Source organism: Coffea arabica, chromosome 11e (assembly GCF_036785885.1).
Source record: "Coffea arabica cultivar ET-39 chromosome 11e, Coffea Arabica ET-39 HiFi, whole genome shotgun sequence".
Classification (NCBI taxonomy): domain Eukaryota; kingdom Viridiplantae; phylum Streptophyta; class Magnoliopsida; order Gentianales; family Rubiaceae; genus Coffea; species Coffea arabica.
Genome location: NC_092331.1, coordinates 56842265 through 56863119, shown reverse-complemented (window position 1 = coordinate 56863119; position 20855 = coordinate 56842265). Strand labels below are relative to the sequence as shown.

Below are 20855 nucleotides of genomic sequence, written 5' to 3'. Positions count from 1 at the left end.
TTATGTTATTTTTTCAGAACTTCTACAATTTATTTAGCCCCCTTAAAAAACTGATGTATTTGTGATGCTGTCTTTCAGCATTTTGGTTCTTTTGTGATGCTTCATTGTTGTTTCTCTAGTCCAGTTCCTCACTCTTGATCTGCTACCTTTCCTTCGAGCATTTGGGTTCGTTGCCATGCTTGATCATGGCTTGTCTGATGCATTTTCAGCCGTCCATGATGCAAATTTGAGATGCCGTTTAAAGAAGATAAAATAATATGTCTCTGATTTTCCCCGATGTGTTGCACAAAGGCAACTTAGAACCTACCCCAGTGGAAATTAGTCGCACCAGGCACTCCGAGTCAAATGGGTAGAAATTAGGTGTTTGCCTCTTAATAATTATTTCTAGTGAACTGCGTTTGGGGCTTAATACATTTCCTTCACTGAGAAGTGAGAACATATGACATTGTCAAAGGGTCTTCTTATTCAGGAACTTCACCAGAAAAATAGATTTTGCACTCAACCTGGGCAAATTTTCAATTCCTTTTCTTCTCTCTCTCTCTCTTATTGAGCAAATTGCGCGAAATGTCACTAAATTATTGCGAAGTGCCGGTTCTGGTCACTAAACTTTTTTATTAGCCAAAAATATCAATGAACTAGTAAATCTGTACCGTTTTGGTCACTTCGTGTATTTGTGCCGTTAGGAGAGACAGAAATTAACTTTTTGAGGGGCAATTTCGTCTGCACAGCTGTTAACAAATTTATACCCTCATTCTTCTTCGTCCTCATCTGCTTCCTCAAAGTCACAGCAAAAATTAAACCCACCTGTTGAAGTTTGCAAGGATTTAGGGGTTATCCCAAATTTATCCGATGGCTCAACCTCTGATTTTCCCGCTGTAATTCCTAATTTAGCTCTTAAATCTTCAATTTTCAACTGGTGTCGACAATCCCGTGTCGAAATCCCCTCCCCACCTGATTATTCTTCCATGGAAACCACCATTGTTCAGGCAAAAACGGTCTCTCAACAGGAACCTTCAGTTTCTGAAAAGGAGCTGCTGAGAGAGGTAGAGAATAAGTGAATAACCCTCCATTTCTGTTTTCTCATGCGGCTTCTGATTTGAATCCCCGCAACAATTACCCCTCGTCTTCGGAGGAATCTGTGATTGCAAATGCTACCCTTTTCTCCCATTTGCCACTCGTCCAGCTTGCTATTCTTCGCCATCATCATCAGCTCCGTCAATCGTCATCATCTTCTTCAGAAACAGTATACGATGAAGCTCTGGGTAAACCAGATGGAATTGGTACTGGTATTGGTATGGATGAAATGTTTGTGACAAAGTTCAAGAGTTTGGATGTGATGGAACAGGAGGAAGCAGTGATTCTTTTACGAAAAACCACTAGAGCAAACGATGAAGAAGCTAAGGTAAGACTCTGTACCCCCAAGCTTTTACAAGCGATAAAACCTCTGCTGGTTTCAAGATATCCAATTGTGTAGACGAATGCAGTTGCTTCGATTGTGAATCTTTCGCTTGCTAATGTGAATAAAGTGAAGATTGTTCGATCTGGGATGGTTCCGATTCTGGTTGATTTGTTAAAGGTTGGATTTGAGGAGTCTCAGGAGCATGCAGCAGGTGGGATTTTCAGTTTAGCTCTGCCAGGAGAAACCACCACAGGATCAGACATCAAAGACCCAGAAATTGGGTAGAGGAATTCAGCAGGTGGTGGGTCTAATTTTTGCTGTGACTTTGAGGAAGAAGACGAGGACGAAGAAGAATGAGGGTATAAATTTTTTAACAGCTGTGCAGATGAAATTGTCCCTGAAAAAGTTGATTTCCGTCTCTCCTAATGGCACAAATAGACGAGTGACTAAAATGGTACAAATTTACTAGTTTAGTGACATTTTTAGTTAATAAAAAAATTTAATGATCAGAACCGACACTTCGTAATAATTTAGTGATATTTTGTGCAATTTGCTCTTTTTTTAAGTACAAAAGTTTCCCCTTCGTCTTTTCATCAATTCTACGTAATTTCTTCCATCTGACTAATTCACGGTCACAAAGTCGTGCAGGTGGGAATGGGATGCTTCCTTTGACAGAAAAGCTGAATATTCTTCACCCTCGTTTTTCTGAAGTTTTGCTCATTTTGCTCCTGCTACACACGGGTTCAAAGGACCTTTGTCACTATTAATCCAAAGTATGCATGTCTATAAAAGGAGAACCTAATCCTACGAGTAGACCATGAGATTAAAGCAATAGATATTAAAACATTCGAGAAGCTAGAGATGTTGAGGAAATCGTTTGTTGTTCGTTTGGTTTTCATCATGATGTGGATCATCATTCTCTTGAACGTATTTGAGGCATCAGCTCGGGTTCAAGTCCCTGCTCCCTCTGGTAGATCTGGGTATGATCATTCACCGTCTTTAACTTCCTGATCTTTTCAATTTATCTAGGCGGCTTTAACAAAATTAATGCAGCTCAAATGTTGGATGTGGAGACTTAGAGATGAGAACAAATGCAGCGCTGGAAAATACTGTGCATGATCGATTTTACAAAGTAAACAGATTGTCTAACTTAATAATCATGACATGACTAGTTTACCATGATTGTTAAATCCTCTATCAATTTACGCTCGCTGAAGTTTCACATCACAATAAAGGAATTTTCAACATTGTGCCATTGGTGTTTGGATTCTTGATAAAAGTTCAAGTGTAATCACTCACCTGATACTTCAAAATTTTCAACCTTTACAGACAAAGTTAAACTAGGTCCATCGCTTAGACAATGTGAAACGCCAATCGATCAAAGAGAAGAAATATGCAGATTGAGGGATGAAAAAGACCAATTCATGATCAAGAGTTTGCAAGTCGATTAACAAAGTCAAGAAGCCGAACACAGGGAACTTGTAACCAAATTTATCAGATCACACTTACTTTTCTTGGTTAGGAAGGTAACCAACTGAAATGATCTGCAGAGAATTGGAAAACTACATCAGAGATGAGAACAAGATTCAGATCAAACTTGATTTACCAATACACTGAAACAATGTTGAGAGGTCTTGACCAAGCCCCTCATTAGACACAGAACATACCCTTAGCAAAATGAAGTCTTATTACTGACGTTTTTGGCATTTTTTGATTCACCTATCACTATTCAAAATTCAGATCACAGGTAAAATAAGAGTACCCGTATGGCAAAACTAATAGTAAAAGAAAATTTGGGATGGAATTCTCGTTTATATGTGGCTATGTAGCTTTGTTAAAACTGACAAATTCACTCAAAAAATTTGACTCAAATGTATGCCATCTCTTTCCCACAAACTGGCTATCCTGGGAGTGGACTAGGCAAAATTCGTAGCGAATTTATCAACCCCAATGACCCCCCTCTCCCCTTTTTGTATTCAAGTGTCAAGAGGAAATAATAACTCGAAAAAAAAAGAAAAAAAAGTTTACAACATTAATGTAAAGTTTAAAGACTCCTATCAATTTATCTAACTTGCGAGGTCGCAACATTAGGTTTCTTCATTTGCTTCCCTTGTCGATATCTAATTACTTTTTTTCCCCGAAGTTTTGATTAGAACGTACGAAATCTAATCAGCACGCAGCAGGAGACTTGGGAGTTTGACTCAGAGCCCCCAAGTCATTCTAGCATTTCTGTTCAGGGTCCCCGCGAGTTCAGCCACTTCTGTTTGCAAAAATATCTCTTCTCGCTTCTAATGTAACTGGTTTATGCGTCCCGGGCCAAAATCCAACAAGAATTTAAGCATTCAGACAAGATAACCTGGTTGCGTTCCTTGAATTATGAAATGGAAAGGAGATAAATAACATATAGAAGAGTACATCTGGGATTCAACCCAAACTTGACAATACAAGGAAACAAGATCACAAGGCAAAAGCCGGACCTCGCAACAGGAAGAAAACACAAGGCTCTATATTTGAACAAGCAGTCTCCTAGCTGAAACAAAATACCTATCACTTTATTGGGCAGGAGATCTGTGGCCTTAATTTCTTCACAATAAACTTGTTGAAAAGAAAACTTGACATTACCCAAGATGCCGAACAAAAACAACCCAAAGACAGCATAGCAGCTGAACGCTGTTGCCCAGAGCCAGGCAGCTAGGCTTTATTAACACAGAACAGAGAAGAAAGCACGCCAGGAGATAGAAGCTTCAGTTCCACCATTTCAAGGTTCATTTGAAGAGCACAACGCGAAGCTAGTAAACATGAATTCCTGCAAAATGTGATCCTTCAATTCCATAGAAGATTATGCATTAAGAAATAGATCCAAAAGTACAAGTTAGAACTGTTTCACCAACCTGTCAAAGAAGCACTTACGGAGCATGTTTACTCGGCCATCACTATTCTGGAGGATAAACAGTGAGCTTAATCGGGGTAGTCTTGTTCTCATTTGGCCGCGCAATAATTTCCATTAATTGTTGTTGCACAATTCTCCGGGCAGAAGAAATTACTGAATCCTTGGCATATTCTAGGTCAATCATCTCAAGGTGTTTCATGTATACAAAGTCATATGGTATCCGCACAAGTTTCTTGCACTGCTTGAGGACAAGGCATCTGAGTTGTGGGAAATTAGTGGCTTTAGCATCCCAAGACTTTAAATTTGTAGACCCAATGAACAGAACTTTGAGACAACGAAATCCCCCTCCTTCTGTTTGCCAATCCTCTCCCATAAAAGCATTGTCTTTCAATTTGAGAACCTCAAGAAACCGAAGCTTTCCAAGTATAGGCATGTGAATTTGCCAATCTAGACTTGTATCCTGCAGACTCAACCTTGTTAATCTTGCTGGGAATTTGTGTGCTGGAGGAAGAGCAAGTAGCCTGGAAGTTACATCATCATTCCGTAACTTCAGATTCTCAAGGGAGACTAGTTCGCAGAGCATGTCAAACAAACGAGACTCACCATTGGCCTTCACAAGAGTGCCCAAGTTCCCACGTATACCAAGCTTCTTGAGTTTCTTAGTCCTCTCAAGCACATCATTTGTGAGACATTCAGGTGCAACAGTAGATAGAGTTTGTAGGTTTTCACTGCTAGAGCATTGCCTTGAACACTCAGGCAAGAATGTGGAGGTATTGGTACGCAAATGCCTTAGCTTTGTCATTCCCCAAATGTCAGCTTCTATTCTGAGGGTCGGGTGGGTTGTGTAAACGATAAGAGTTTGCAAGTTTACCAGGCTGGACATCTTTTTGGGAAGGATTTGGAGCTCACAACAGATGGCAATGAACTTTAGGAGAACAAGGTTAGGTAGTTGGGCCGGAAAACGACCAGGAAGCTTGACAGATAAAATATCCAACACTCGGAGTAGTTTGAAGTGCTTACATATATTTGAGCAAAGATCCTTCCTCAACGTAGTTTCTTCCCCAAAGCTCAAGAATGAGCGGACTTTCTCCGCAGGCTGTTCTTTTTGAACGTATTCTTGGAAGTAAGAGTTAATACAGGTAAGGCGACGGCCAGAAGATGAATTGGTGTCCACGTGAACTTGTTGGAAAAGATTTTCTGCTTTGGCCATCTTCTTGCAGAAGTCACGCAGTGTGTCATGGATTATACATGTCTTAATCCGACCACTTAAAGTTCTCCTTCGCACCATCACTAAATTCCTGCCAACCAACTCCCTCAAACATAACTCTGCTATTTTTTCCATGCTTGCTCTCTCAGATTGGGGAATAAACCCCTCAGCGATCCACAATTGCAACAATTTCGACACGGGGATCTCCAAGTCTTCAGGGAAGACACCAAGGTAGAGAAAACACGATTTGAGTATGTCAGGCAAGTTATCATAACTCCGTCTTATTAATTCATCAATCCTTTTTTGGTGGTTATTATCAACTAACTCAGCTACACCGTTAAGCACATCTTCCCACCATGTAAGATCTTTTGGATGATTCCTAAGAATACCAGCTGTTACCACTATTGCCAGTGGTAGCCTGTCACACTTAGCGAGAATCTTCTTTTCAATGGATTCCAGTTCCTCTGGACATGTATTTTCGTCGAAAACCTTGGTCCTCAGTAATTCTTCAGCCTCTTCTGTAAACATAAGCCGCAATTTATATGGTTTAGTCTTTGTTGCAACATAGTTGGCCACAGACTCGATTCGAGTAGTCACTAATACCCTGCTGCCCTTGCTGTTGTCGGGTAAAAATTTTTTGATATCCTCCCAAACTTCATTTTGCCAAACATCATCCATGACAATCAAATACTTGTACTTCAATTCGTGTTTGACCATGTCAACTAATTGTTCCACCGTCTTGTCCTGCTCCCTAATGTTCTTGATGAAGACACTTAGTATGCTAAGAAGCACTTCTTTCTTGTTGTATTCATTTGAAACAGTGACAAATAAACGAGTAAAAAAATGATACTCGATTCTTAAGTCATTCAAGACCTTTCTTGCGAGTGTTGTCTTTCCTAGCCCAAGCATTCCATGTATTGATGCTATTTCTAGCTCCTTTGACTCACTGTGCTGCTCTGCGTCGGAATTGCTCTGCTCCTCTCCATCAGATTTGCCTTGAACCAGTTTTTTCCCACCGAGAAGTTCCAATACATTATCAGCTGCATCTTCAAACCCAATGATTCTGTCTGGTTCTTGATTGCCTCCAGTCTATTACAATGAAAATAGAAGAATCACTATAAAATATGCCTTGGACGTTTTCCTTAAATATATCAAAAGAATTAATATATAAAATTATATTTAAAAACCTATTGAATAAACTACTACATAAGGAAGATTGGATGCATGCCATATATATCAAATTTGAAATTCGAAGTCAATTCATGATTAGTTGTCATGCATCCAGACCCACTATTGTATATACTATCAATGGAGAAAGATACATCCTATACAAATGGATGTGTTGACAGAATACAACATTGGTAATGTATAATATTTATGTATTGCTTTTGCTTTCCTTTTCTTTTCTGGCTTTTGTTGCTTGTTGAGTGAATCTCTTTTTTTTTCTTTTTCTTTCTTAGTAGTTTATTTTCATTGATGACATATCTATCATTTTTTCTCAATACTAATTATAATCTTTTTGCTTAGTGTGTTAATGCGCAAAGGAATTGCTCATACGTAACATAATAGCATCTTTTCTCTTAGTTGGAATATTTCATTCTTTTAATTTAGATTTTCATTTTATATGCTCCTCACAGTGATATTTGGAGGAGGGTTGGGTGATTCGGGGAGGGAGTCTAAGTGAAATGTCTTGGGTTTGAGCCCTCCCACTTACAGTACAAGAAAGAAGATATTTTCCTATTTATGTAAACCGTTGAAATGACCATCTGCCTGACAAATAGTAATATATATAATCAAAAACTATAGTTATATTGGACCACAGAAAATTTATAGAAATTTTAGTTTTCTTTAAACTTATTACAGAGTACTATTTTGCAAATAATCTAGAAAATGGAGAGCCATATAATCAGACAAACAGTAAGAAAAATATTTCATATGCATTTGATTTATTTATTCTAGCATCAAACTTTCCTGTTCAGTGCAAATGCAAACGTGTTCTTCTTTCAAACGAAAAAAAAGGTATAATTCAGTGTTTATTGATGATTTGCCTCATAGGCATACTCATTACATACGTTATAAATTATGTAGACCAACAACCCATTAACATAATCACTATTTAGAACTTACTGGCAACTGAGCTTAAGTGCTGAGGAATATCATGCATCAAGAATTTGGTTTGTCCGCAGCGTGTATGTATATGTATAAATGGTAAGAAATTGCAATGGAAGAACTAAAACATTCCATCCAACCATGAACTTGTCCAAATGAAGTGGGCAGATGCAATCATGCAATTACAAATTAACTTGTAACAGTAAACAAATTTTAGGTACTATTAGTTACCTGATTTTCTTCAGACATTGAACTACGTCTTGATGACTCTCTTGACAACTCTTCTAATGCCACGAGGTGGAGGCCAATCTCCTTGTTGTCCTCGTTGGTCTTCTTCACCTTTGCACTCAGCTTTTGCACCGTTTCACCTAAGATCCTGAGGTTACTTAGGTGTTCTCTGGCGCGTACTGCTTTCTTGAAGATATTCTTGCCTTGGTAATGCATCTCCTCCGCGATGTATGTTTCCATCAGATCTTCGACCTCGAAAACCCGGCTCCTGATCTCGTCCGCCAGCTCCGTCAGGGGCTTTGAGTTGCGGTAGTTTGCAGTGTACTCGGCCATGAAAACCTTCAAGAGCCGGACGTCTGCCTGGAGATCGGTGATTTTCTCATAGTTATCGCTTATCAATCTGCGATTCTCATCGATCAATTGCAGCAGATTTTGCAAGGCAAATCCTACTGAAACCTGTATAGCCTGTTCCATATCTCTCACCGCCGATCTTGATTTGTTTCTTGAAAGCTAGAAATCAACCAACTTGGATTAGATCATGAGATGAGAGGCTCTAGCTGTGCAAGGTCGACTCGTACATAGTTTTGTGAGAACTGTAAAAAAAGACTACCAGTACATTGAACTTCATTGATCAACATGTACAGACACATAGTTGACTTGACTTCAAGTGGCCCCAGCAACTCATTTTCTAGTATTAATTCTACAGCTGGTAACCATTAAGCTACTTGTTGATCATAAAAGCATAAACAAAGAAATTTTTTGTATTCCTATATTACACACACACATATACGTACGTATACATATACACACATAGGAACTGTGGTTAAGGAATGCATAGCATTGGGTCAATTACATATAACTTAAGCTTTGCTTATTATATATGTAAAAAGAAATTGAGTTTAGTTATAAGTTTATACATTCATTCTTATATAAGTGGTATCATTTACTTTTCAAATATGATATTGGAAAAATATTTGGCTTCTTAAGGGGCTATTCGGTAGTAGACGGAAATTCTACAAGAATTTTAGGGGCTGCAAATCCAAGACAAATGGATTAGATTTTCCTCTTTTAAATGGATTATATTTGAAAGCATATATACTAGCCTAATATCTGGTTTTTCAAAGTTGAGGGGGACAATTCTCTACCCTCCGATCAATGTGTTGCTCCATCACCAGCCCTTGGATTGTTCCATTGCACTTTGAACCTTGATTTGTTGATTGGCCAAGTCTTACGATAATTTGATAAAATTGAAATTTGAAAATTAAAATTTTTATTAAATTATTAAGTATTAATATGACACATTCAAGTGTATATCGCATTAAGTGATACGTGAATAGTTTATAACTTATTTTTTGACACAAATTTTGTCCAAAAAATTCAATGCTATTTAATAAAATTACATGTTCTATATTTGATTATCAAAAGTGTCTGAATATGTTAAAAGATGAATCTATTAAATTTAAGTATTGAATTGAATTATTAAATAGAAACGTAGGCCCTCGACACTAACCAATTTATAAGGGTGTCGTTACGATCTATGGGTAAAGGCCAAACATGACCGTCCATGACGGTTCAGAAAAGCTAATAGCCACACCACCTTTTTCAATTTATTACTATACGCCGACCCGGAAGTCATCTCAAATCTTTAAAATTTTTCTTATTGGCACCATTTTTATTTGACTCTTGTTCATGTTCCGGATTTTAACACTAAATGCTAAAAAACAAAAGTTGTTGGATTCGAATAATTACACTTTGTTTATATTCTTGTTCACGTATCATGATGATGCCTACCTAGCAATTTTGTATCTTGGTCAATTAGAATAATTATAAATCATCGGCCCTATTTGTCAAGTGAATTTTTTTAAGTATTTATTTAAAATTTTACTGTAATTTACTGTAAAAATTTTTAAAAAAATTTTTAAATTGTATTTTTTTGAAATATTTTAAAATGTATAATTTAAAATTTTTGAGAAGTTGTTTGAGATTATTGTAATTAAAGTTTTTAAAAAACTTGTAACTAATAAACTTAGCAAAAAACTTATTTGCAAACAAGGCCATTATCATTCATTATGTGAGCAGCGTGAAGGATCACTATCATTACTGTAAACGGCCGTTTGAAGTCTAATTAGTATTTAATTATTGCATCTCGGTCTTCACGGAAATGGAGCGCATGGTGGTAGTTTCTAGTCTAGATTGTACACGTTAATGTTTAATCGCTCAAAATGCTATCATATTCATAATACTTCATCTTCCTTCCTTGACAATGAATCAAGATGAAATAGAATGGTAAAGAACCTTGGCAGAAATAAATTGGCAAATCGATTGTCCAATGAGTATTTAAAAAAAAAAAAAGAGAGAGAGAAAATTAAAAGCAAAGCACGTAGTTGGTCATAGAAGGAGGCAGTACAATTGGTACAGCTTTTGTAATTTTTTTCAGAAGGTAGTTATATTAAATTATTAAATTGATATATAAGAACAAAAATTATTATGTTTACAACAAAGCAATATAAGTATATATATTAAATTATATAAAATATACAGCAACCGACCGCACAATTGTACCAAAATCACAAATTTTTTTCGGTAACGATAACATTTGTATAATGCAATCTATCTTATTCTATAAGGAGGGAAGGCTAAAAAAGTTGTGTGAGGAACTAATAGGTATACAGACCTGACTAAATCAAAAGAGATGTTTTGATATCATATTTAAATTTTTTTATTGCAGGTGAGATTTGAACTCCCGACGTATAATCCAAAGGGGGGTTTAAGTTCCTTTTTGTTGACCGCACCAAAATCACAATTATGCTGGCTCCTTCTCCGGAGAGGACTAAACTTTGGCCTGACAATGTGGCCTTCCCCGTTACTGATTGGAAGTTTCCAGGTTGCGTGCCATAAGACACCATTGTTAGGCTTTTCTGCTTAAACAAATATTACTGGACAGGGAGTTCCACAGGTTTGGTGATCGATTTCTCATCTATCATCCTCCTTTTCAGACTTTCATTAGACTTGATAAAAGAATGGCAACATAACAACGATAAAAAGAACAATTGATCATATTGTTCGCGCTTAAGCCTGGGAAAAATCAATGGAACATCTTTACCAAAATGATAAGAAAACCCAACCTTTAATCCTAGTTATTTTAACCACGTTCCATCAGGTTTTGTTGACTGGCCGGGTTTTATCACACTTGAAAGAGTGAAAAAGAAATCCAATGTGGCTGGCTTAGGAAGAGCAAAATCCAATGAGTAGCTAATGTGAACGATCACTAACATGTATGATTTAACAGTGAATGTGAACTGGTACTAATTCTTGCGCCCCCAGCCTTCTCCCCCCGGGGGGCAAATCAGAAATGAAGCACACGTTGGTTGTTTCATTCTGGTTTATACTTTGTATTGCAATTCTTGGGTGGAAAAAATCTAACAGGAAATGCTTCATGACACTTGCTTAAATTATCAATATATATTTTCTCAAAAAGTACATTCGCTTAAATGGAATGCATTTTATGAATTGCTTCTTTCAATTGAATGTTTAAACACTAATGCAGAGACTGCTATCATATTAATTTTGAGCTAATTCAGCTACCGTTTGACAATGGACAAGATGAAATGGATTGATGCAAAAAAAAAACCTTATCAGAATTAAATTTGGAAACCCATTCTGTATTGAATGAATACAGAAGAAAAAAAAAATTAAGTGTAGAAAAGCAAGTAGTTGACAATGAATAAGACAATTTCTTTTCTTTTTGGAAGGAAAAAACTAATGAGAATTATATAAGTGGAGAACACATCCTCTGATGAGCATAAAGCACCAAAAAAAGAAAACTTTCTTGAGGGCCTAAACAGAATTGAATAATGCAAGTGGCAAATAGAGAAAAGTAAAGCTTATCTATTACATGTGGCAGCAAGCAGGATTCGCAGATAGCTTTCTTGAGGGTCTAAACAAAATGGAATAATTGCAAGTGGCAAATAGAGAAAAGTAAAGCCAATCTATTACGTTTGGCAGCAAGCAGCAGAATTCATTCCACACTTGGTCTGGAACGTAGGACTGTCCTGTCCGGTGGGATGATTTTCCTTCCGATTAAAGTTGTCACCTCTATGATTTGAACCTTGTTTGAAAAGTCTTTTTTCTTGAAATTTTTTTTATATTTTTTTAACATATTTTTAAATTATTTTTTTATCTTACATATATATATATCAAATTATTAAAATATATTTTATTATAAAAATTTTTAAAAATAGCAATCCAAACGTTTTGGTTTACCTTAAAAAAAAGGATCCATTTCACACTTATGAATAATGGTGGGCTTGTTGACCAGTAATTTTGTTTTCTATCATACTGCAAATTCATGCTAGGAGTTTATTTGGATGATTTATTGACATAATTATTGTAACACTTTTTATGATGTAATGTATGTGGGATAAAAAGATGATTGAAATTTATGAAATAAATTATTTTATCTCCAAATATTTCAATCCAAACACACCCATGTCACGATCCATCCATCCAGTGAATTTCTCTTCTTCCATCTGATGGTCGTCACGTGAGGAAATGATGGGGCTACATAAACAAGAATTCAAACTTCACATGGATCGCCCCAATTTTTAACAGTTTCGTTCCTGTGGATTTTCTTTTCTCTGTTTTGCATATTTTACCACCCCCCCCCCTCTTCCAGATTTTTGGTTTGTTCTTTGGCCCGTCAAGGACCATGGTAAATTCTATCCTCTCTGCTATGTTTTCAGACTCGGACCGGGTATTGACTCGGCTGAGCTCAGGGGTCAGGGGTCAATGGGTTCGACCGGAGTCAAATTAAATGACATCATAAATATGTCATAAATATTTATTAATAATTTTTAATCAAAATAAGATATAAAATTTATCTTTAAATTGGTGGTTTACAACTTCATAAGTTTAGATTTGTCATAACTTCAATGTTATTAATAAAAATTATTTTGAAATTAAAATATTATGTAAAATATCTAAAAGCATGCTAATATCAATAAAGGTGTATACATATGTGTTTGATGTTTCAAAGCTGTTTAACAAGAAAGTGCAAAGAAATTAGAACAATCAAATAGTAATTCATATAATTTAATGCATATTTACAAGTTCAAAGTTAAATTTGTGGAGAATATTTATAGACTATGAAACATTTCTAGGTATGTTAATAGTTTTTCAATATCCAAGGGGTTAGAATACAATATTGAAAAAGCTTTTTGAACCCTACATTAATATTCCCCCAATTCCTTCCTCCTTTACCTCTAACCGCCGACAAAGGCTTTTCTAAACTAATGCAACCTTTTCTTGTTCCTGTTCTCCGTTCATTCCACTCTTCCTTTTTCTTTTTTTTTTTTTAAAAAAAAAAAAATCCAAAGAAGGATAGAACATAGAAGGCCGCATAAGCTCTCAAGTCTCAAGCCCATCGGTGGCAAAAGCTCTTAGGCAGCCACTCCGAATGTTTTGAGAAACATTTCCCCTGTGTTTTGAGATGGACGAATTCGAAGAGGTTGAGCAATCTTTAAGTTTTTCCAGCGAATTTTTGACAATGCTTTTGATTTTTTAGTTCTCTTGATATGGATTCAGTGCAAGAGTAAGCTTTACAATAGACATTGAAGTCTTGTCTGCTCTGGGTTCTAACTACAACTTCAAGAACAAAGTGGACAAGCTAGTCTTGTCCATTCTTTCTGCTTTTCGTTTTTTTTTTTGAGTTTTTATTTCCATTCTTATTTCTTATTTCTTTTCAGGATTTCCATTCTTATATCCTTAGGTATTTATTTTCAAAACTAACAAATAATCAAACTTTTATCTTTTTTCTTCAATCTGCTCTTTTCTTCATCTCTCTTTTTTTTTTTTGTTGGTATTTTCCCCATATCTAAGATTAAATCTTATTTAGAAAACGATATCAAGCACTGATTGTGGTGGCTAAATTGAAGGAGCTGAGGAGGTGAAAATGGGTTTTAGAGAGGTGAGAGATCAGGAGGAATTTAGATAGGCAAAGGAAAAAAAAAAAGGCAACAAAAAGGGCAAATAAAAAAACCGGGTTCTCATCGGTTTTACCGGTTTCCGGTCAAACCCGGTTTTGACTCGGGCTTGATCGAGTTTCTGTCATCCGAGTTTTTAGAGCAGCTCGGACCGGACACTTGACCGGTTTCCGGTTGAACCGATCGGATCGGCGGTCCGGTCCGAGTTTAAAAACACTGCCTCTCTGTCAATAATTGTCCCGACTCCCGATATCTTATGTAGTACTACTTCTGTTTTCTCCCTTGCAAGAGCCAAGACTACGTACCTTGGGACTTTTCATCAGTAAATGCAGGCTAATGAGATACCTTGACGAAGCACTGCCCACAATTTTTTCATTATAGTAAAACCAATTCAATAAATACAACAACATAGATCGTAAGTTAAAATTTTGAGCATGTACATTTATAATAATAATAATATTTCACATTTCTTCTTAAAGTATGAGAGGACGATATTAAGAAACAAAAGAGAAGAGGAAAGAATGTCTAATTTTTGAAATCTTATAATCTATGTATTCATACTCACATATTATTTACATTAAGAAGCAAGGACCATCATATGATAGTATAATTACTTCATCTGGCCTTCCTGAGTAGCATTCTATGTACCAAGTATAGAGTATTATTTGAAATATTATTTAAAAAAATTATTGTAATATTTTTTGTGATGTGATGTATGTGAGATAAAAAAGTGATTGGTAATATAAAAAGGTGGGTTGGAAAATATGTTTATGATGCAAGTGAAATATTATTTAGAATAATTTGCTATCCAAACAAACCCGAAACCTTTGAACCTTTGTCGTATTTTAGAATGGAGACGGACTCAACTAAGGAGCATAAAAAATTTTAATAATGGGAGTTTGCCAAAGTATAAATTGAAGAATTTGTGCTTCAAAAAAAAAAAAAATGAAGAATATGAGGTTCTCTGGAAGAGGCCCGTATAATTACAGGCTATAATATTTGAGGCATTCATATAGAAATGTAAACATTTTCATCTCCTAAGATAGCCGACCCGACCACCACCATTGTCCATTTCCAAAAAGATTATGTACAGGGTTAATGCATAACTTCCTATTTGGACCTGAAATTGCATCCCATAATAACCTCTGTCCAATTGCTGAGGCCCTTGAAAGTCATAATTGACCGGGTGAAGCAACATCCCCCTCCAATTAGTCCAAAAAAGATACAAATGGCAAATGCAACCAAACCCTTGGTACTTGCTATTAGTAGAATATGGGGCAGACTATCGGAGTTAAGCGCTCAAAGCTCCCTCAATAGACATAACGGATCTTCTGTTAAGCGCTCAAAGCTCCCTCGATAGACATAACAGATCTTCTGTTCCACCCCTTCCTAATGATCAAATGAAATATTAAACCATTTTGATTTAATCATGTAGTTGGTCCCTTCAGGTGTCACATTTTGCTTGCGACCCATTTTGTCCTTGAGTTCAACAAATCACCATTGAAATGCCAAGTGTGGCCATGGCTTCGATAGAAGTTAGATCAGACTGGAGGGCTGGGAGTTCTTTCAAGATATCAGTGGACTTTTAACTTAGAATCATGAACTGAGAAATGAGGAGCAATTTAAATCTTATGAACTGAGCTATAGATATTGCCATACATAGTTCTTTGTAACTCGATGGTACTGAAATGTTTTCACTGAATTCTCATTAGTGTGACGCCGTAATACTACTCTTCAGCATAACAAATTTGCATTCCATCATATTGTTACTGAAAGCTTCCATAGGTGAGAACTCAGCAAATGTTTATGCATGTAACTTTACACGATAAAATTTCAGATTAAGGAGTTTAACCATTCATCATTGAAATATATAATAGTCATATTGACAATTTTGATTCCGTTTTAAGTTAAATTGGAAATAGGAGTTTGGCGAGAAAGGAACCAAATGTTTCTTGCCCATGTACGAGACAGATTATGCTAAGAAGTTGGGGAAGTGAATGTTGAAATTCCTCCTCCTCAGGAGTAAACTCTACATGAAATTAACATTAAGGTTTAAAGCCCACATCCAAATTTCTTACAAATCAAAAGCACACCCAAACTAAATTTGAAGACGTCGTGCTTCACAGTCTTTCGCTTTAGACCAGAAGATCAGTGGCCATTTTATCCTGAATTAATAATCTGAAAAAAAAAAGAGGCCAGGTGAAGTCAGCTCTATTGGGTAGTTCTGATGAAAATGAATGTTACTGCTTGTAGAGAAATGCCAGTTTTTTTCCGTGGAAATGAAGAGTAATCTCAATGTTAGCAGCTGCAGTCTTGAAAGAATTTCAGCCATAAAACCTTACAATTCCACTAATGACCAGAAAAAGCATGAAAGAACAAATCACCAAAGAAGAGTGGATCCTGAGTTATTCTACCAACCTGAGAAGGCACGGACAACTCAGATGCATTTGGCACTCAATGTTCTGGAGGATATACGGAGAGCTTGAAGCCACTAGTTTTGTTGCCCCTTTGAGCTTGCTCTAGCTTCAGCACCTGAAGTTTCCTGGCAGAAGAAGCCACCGAAGGATTTGTGCAGTGAAGGACCACCATCTGGAGGCTAGGAATATCTGCCAGGTCATGTGGGAAGGCTCTGAGTTTATCACAATTTCTGAGTACAAGGCTTTTAAGCTTTGGAAATTGATCCACTGAAGCTTCCCATACCACCAAATCTGTGCGTCCAATGTGCAAAAATTTGAGACGAAGAAAGCCACCCTTTTCTGTTTGCCACAACCTTCCTTTGAATGCATTGTCTTTCAACTTAAGAACCTCGAGATTTTCCAGCTTCCCTAATGTGGACATCTCACTCCAATCCAACAGCGTATTTAACAAAGTCAATTTTGTCAACTCTCTGGGAAAACTTTTATGTGAAGGAAGACCGAATAACCTGGAGGATATATCCTCATTCAATAACTTCAAATTTTCAAGCGAATCCAACTTTCGAAGATAGCCAAACAAACTAGATTCACCATTGATCTCAAAAAGCTTGGCTAATTTTCCGCGTATTCCCAATTTCTTGAGTCTGGTAGTCCTTTCAAACACTTCTTCTTTGCAACTTTCTGGTGAAACAGTATGCAAAGTCAGCAGATTTTCACCTATTAAAGCCTCTTCCTTGCTCCTTTGGTTTTTGTTATCTGGACAGGGCAAAAGAGTAGACGCATTTGTATGCAAATGCCTTAACTGTGGCATCTTCCATATATCTGCTTTGATTTCAAGGGTGCGTGATGTTGTATTGACTATAAGAGTTTGCATGTTACACATGGTAGACATTGCCGGAGGGAGGACTGAGATGTTAGAAGAAAAAGCAACATACTTTAAAAGAACCAAATGGCATAGATCAGGAGGAAAACGGGTGAAGGTGAGAGATTGAACCTCCAACACTCTAAGCAACTTAAAGGTTTTGGGAATTGCAGAGACATGTTTTGGTTCCACAGTAGTTTCTTCTTTGGCAAAAGTCAAGAAAGACCGGACACACTTACCAGAAGGTGTGGGCCGTGAAATGTAGTCCAAAACATTGACATGATTGATGCAAAGCCGACGATATTGATCCAAAGCTGGGTGTTCAGATAAAAAGAACGCAAGTTTATCCTTTTTTATTTCTTGGAAGAAATTTTCTTCTGTAGCTTCATTCTTGCAAAACTCACGCAAAGTGTCATGGATGCGACAAGTTTTAATTCGGTCATTTGACCTTCTTTGTCCAACCATCACTAAGTTTCTCGCAACAAGTTCCTCCAAGTGTTGCTCTGCTATGTCTTCCAAGTTGATATCACCTTCCTGTAGTATGAGTCCTTCAGCAATCCAAAGTCGCAACAACTTCCAAACAGGGATCTCAAAGTCTTCCCGGAAGACACCAAGGTAAATGAAACATGGCTTCAAGTGATTTGGTAAGTGCTTGTACATTAGTTCTATTACCTTAGTGGTTTGCTCTTGATCCCTTGCAATGTAATCCTTGACACTATCTGCCACATGTTTCCACCAATCAATTCTCTCTTTGTTGTTCCAAAGAATACCTGCAATGACAACCACTGCAAGTGGTAATCCATCACATTTATTTGCTATTTCTATCTCATACTCCTGCAGCTCCTTTGGGCACTTGTCATCATCAAAGACCTTCCAGCGAAGTAGCTCCCGACTCTTTTCTAGAGGTAAAAAGTCCAACTTATGGAAAGGGATACCCCGACTTGCATGTTCAGCAACTCTCTCATAGCGAGTAGTTATTAGAACTCTGCACCGCTTGTTATTGCTTGGAAAAGCTTTTTTGAGTCTATCCCAATCCTCTTTCTCCCAGACATCATCCATCACAACTAAATACTGCTTTCCCTCCAACTGCTTGCGGAGATATTCTTCTAATTGATCTTCTACCATCTTATTCACCTCATCGTTGATTTGTGTAAAAGATCTTAAAATACTGAGGAACACTTCCCTTTTCTCGTATTCTTTTGAAACGTAAACAAATGCCTTGATCATAAATTCATAATCAACAATTGGATCCTTAACAACCTTTTTAGCTAACGTTGTCTTGCCCAGTCCAAGCATACCAACAATTGAGATTACTTCAAGATGTTGTGATCCACCGGTGAGAAGTTTGCTTACTTTTTCCGTTGCCTCCTCAAAACCAACCACATGCTCTTCCTCTACTTTTGGTGCCTGGTTGCAGTATACAAGGTAAGAATATGCATAAGATAGTTTGAAAGAAATGACTAAAATCAGAGACATAAATATGTTGATCCGAAAACAGAATCGACTCCTAAAGCCATATTTGATTCATAGCAACAAGGGAATTAATTACTGGTACATATGTCCTAATTGAGATGGCTCAATATTCCTTACTAGCGTCATTTGGTACATAACTTGCATACCCGAATGTTGATATTAATTAAAGACTAAATGGATATAATTCATATGCAACAAACAATTAGGGATTAAATTGACAAGATTTCCTGAGTTGATTAAAAATGTCGAACTTTAGTAATGTTTCAGCACCATCCACAAAATGTACAAACAAATAAGCAGACAGATAGAAAAGTATTTTCTAAACAAAAGATGGAAAGCAGGAGTTTGGCTTGTCTATTTTTACCTCTTTAGGCTTTGGAATCCTGTTAAGATTGGCCATGGCTTGATACTGCAGGGCCTCAAAGCCATTCCTGGCCTTTTCTTGATTAATCTCCCTCACTTTCTTGCCAACTTCTTCAATCTGTTTCCCCACTTCCCGAAGCTTGGTGGGATAATCAATTATGTGAAAAGTTTTAGATATCCAGGATCTTGCTCTTTGAACCGAGGCTTGAACGATATAAGTGTCCACAGCATCTTCAGCTTGGTTGACTACGGTCTTTATTTCCTTCACCAATTCCTTGAGAAAATCGCTGTCGTGATTGTATCTCGAGTAATCTCTCATCAGAGCTTTCAGAGTCTCGAGTTCTTGGCAAAGAATCAGAATGTTATCTCGTACATCGGCGATCAAATGATAGTTGTAACTCAGTACCTGGTGAAGGTTGTCTAGCAGAAAAGTCACTGCAGCATCTGGAACAGACATCTCTAACTCAGATCTGTTTCTCTCCTAGGAAGCTACTAGGACTAACTGAGTCGAGGATCAGGATTGAATTGAACTGAACTGATATCAAGATTCCAGAGAAGACTTGGCAGATAGCAGGTGGAGTTGACTTGACTCAGCTACACAGCAACGAAAATGGTAGGTACAAATTATGCTACAGCTACTACTACTACCACCACTGCTTTTCCTGTTCTGGGGACAGAGATGGAGAAATTATGAACTTAAAGCAAGTGGCAGACAGCAAATGCAAATGTAGCAGGATAAAGCAAGAAGATAAAAGAGTTAACAGCCGGGACGAAGATGCTTAGAAAACAGTTTTTTACTCTCCACGATTCAGTATGGTTGTATTCACTATGGACGGCTAAATAAATAACGTTGCATACTTGCAAATGTATTTTTTTTTTGTAACAGGAAAAAAGCATATTGTACTTTACCGGTTGATACTTCTTTCGCCTCTTCCGAGTCTTCCCCACGTTAAAGATAAGGGATAATTTGAGAAACCTCCCCTAAATTTTCTGACAATCTCACTGGATTCCCTTGAGGTTTGGAAAATTACACTTACATCCCTTAATTTAATAGTTTTAGTAACAAAACCTTAAATAATATTGACTTGGTCAATTTTTTAAATGAATACCCAAAAATGTCCTTATATAATGAGTTTTAATTTATTTTCCTATACATTTATAAGATTATCTAGTATAATTATAAGAAAAAATTGTCAAATTTTTCATGTCCATACCTATTATTCGATAAATAATTATAATAAAAATTTTATCACTATGATATGATACTTTTGATAATACTTTATTATAGATTTAGGTTTATAAGATAGAAAAGAAAATGTTGAAATAATTCATATAGAATTTATGAATTTTTCGAATAGTGGGATTATCATAATTTAGTAGTGATTTTGGGTCATATCTTTTTGATTTATTGTTAATTTTAGTACCAAAAAATAGAAAATAAAGATAAGGAAAAATATTGGATTGCATATAAAATTAACTCATCAAAAAAATTACTAGTTCGACATTTGGTTACAATAGAAACTAGAAGCAATAGTGATAGTTTTATAGTTTTATTGGAGAAAAACAAAAAAAAAAAAAGAATAAGAAGGAAAAAAAATGAAAAAATAATTTCAAAACTCATTCTAAGTATAAGCATATCAAATAAGGGAATTTCACCAAAATATTTAAGGGTAAAATTGTCATTATAAATAACAAGAGAGGTATGTGTAATTTTTGGAACCTCAAGGGAGCTTAGTGAAATTGTTAGAAACATGAGGGAAGGATTCTAAAATTATCCCTAAAGATAAAGAAGCCTTTTTTTTTAAAAAAAAAAAAAATAATAAAGAAAGCCATCGTACCAGCAGCAACCGCGTTACCATCCGTGTAGAACCGTAGATGTTGCCATCTGAGATAGAATCCCATTTAGCTATTCGGAAATTTCTGTTGAAG

The 20855-nt window shown here is 36.4% G+C and overlaps 2 protein-coding genes and 1 long non-coding RNA gene across 4 annotated transcripts; 1 reads left to right on the top strand and 2 right to left on the bottom strand.

The window, feature by feature from the left end:
- Window positions 1-369: 369 nt before the first annotated feature.
- LOC140021783 (uncharacterized) lies at window positions 370-2443 on the top strand. The gene is made up of 2 exons (XR_011825762.1): window positions 370-1853; window positions 2048-2443. It is a non-coding gene; the product is annotated as an uncharacterized lncRNA (long non-coding RNA).
- A 1330-nt stretch (window positions 2444-3773) lies between these two features.
- LOC113719412 (putative late blight resistance protein homolog R1A-10) lies at window positions 3774-8487 on the bottom strand. 2 transcript variants are annotated; one of them, XM_027244622.2, is made up of 3 exons: window positions 7837-8487; window positions 4310-6585; window positions 3774-4205 (listed from the first exon to the last, which is right to left on the bottom strand). In XM_027244622.2, the coding sequence occupies exons 1-2, from the start codon at window positions 8305-8307 to the stop codon at window positions 4333-4335; spliced, it is 2724 nt and encodes a 907-aa protein (XP_027100423.1). In that variant the 5' UTR covers window positions 8308-8487; the 3' UTR covers window positions 3774-4205; window positions 4310-4332. The 2 variants fall into 2 exon arrangements, with proteins under 2 accessions (XP_027100423.1, XP_027100422.1); XM_027244621.2 differs by having other exon boundaries at window positions 4291-6585; window positions 7837-8485.
- Window positions 8488-15812: 7325 nt separating this feature from the next.
- LOC113718823 (putative late blight resistance protein homolog R1A-10) lies at window positions 15813-19523 on the bottom strand. Its single transcript, XM_027243738.2, has 3 exons — window positions 18928-19523; window positions 16233-18497; window positions 15813-15992 (listed from the first exon to the last, which is right to left on the bottom strand). Exons 1-2 carry the CDS (start codon window positions 19381-19383, stop codon window positions 16269-16271), a joined length of 2685 nt encoding a protein of 894 aa, XP_027099539.1. The 5' UTR covers window positions 19384-19523; the 3' UTR covers window positions 15813-15992; window positions 16233-16268.
- Window positions 19524-20855: the final 1332 nt, after the last annotated feature.

Bases quoted from the DNA above. Each gene is read 5' to 3' on its own strand.
- LOC113719412 (XM_027244622.2), bottom strand. From the start codon at position 8,307: ATGGAACAGGCTATACAGGTTTCAGTAGGATTTGCCTTGCAAAATCTG. The intron at 6,586-7,836 runs GTAACTAATAGT...TCATTGTAATAG, and splicing joins CAATGTCTGAAGAAAATCAG to ACTGGAGGCAATCAAGAACC.
- LOC113718823 (XM_027243738.2), bottom strand. From the start codon at position 19,383: ATGTCTGTTCCAGATGCTGCAGTGACTTTTCTGCTAGACAACCTTCAC. The intron at 18,498-18,927 runs GTAAAAATAGAC...TACTGCAACCAG, and splicing joins GGATTCCAAAGCCTAAAGAG to GCACCAAAAGTAGAGGAAGA.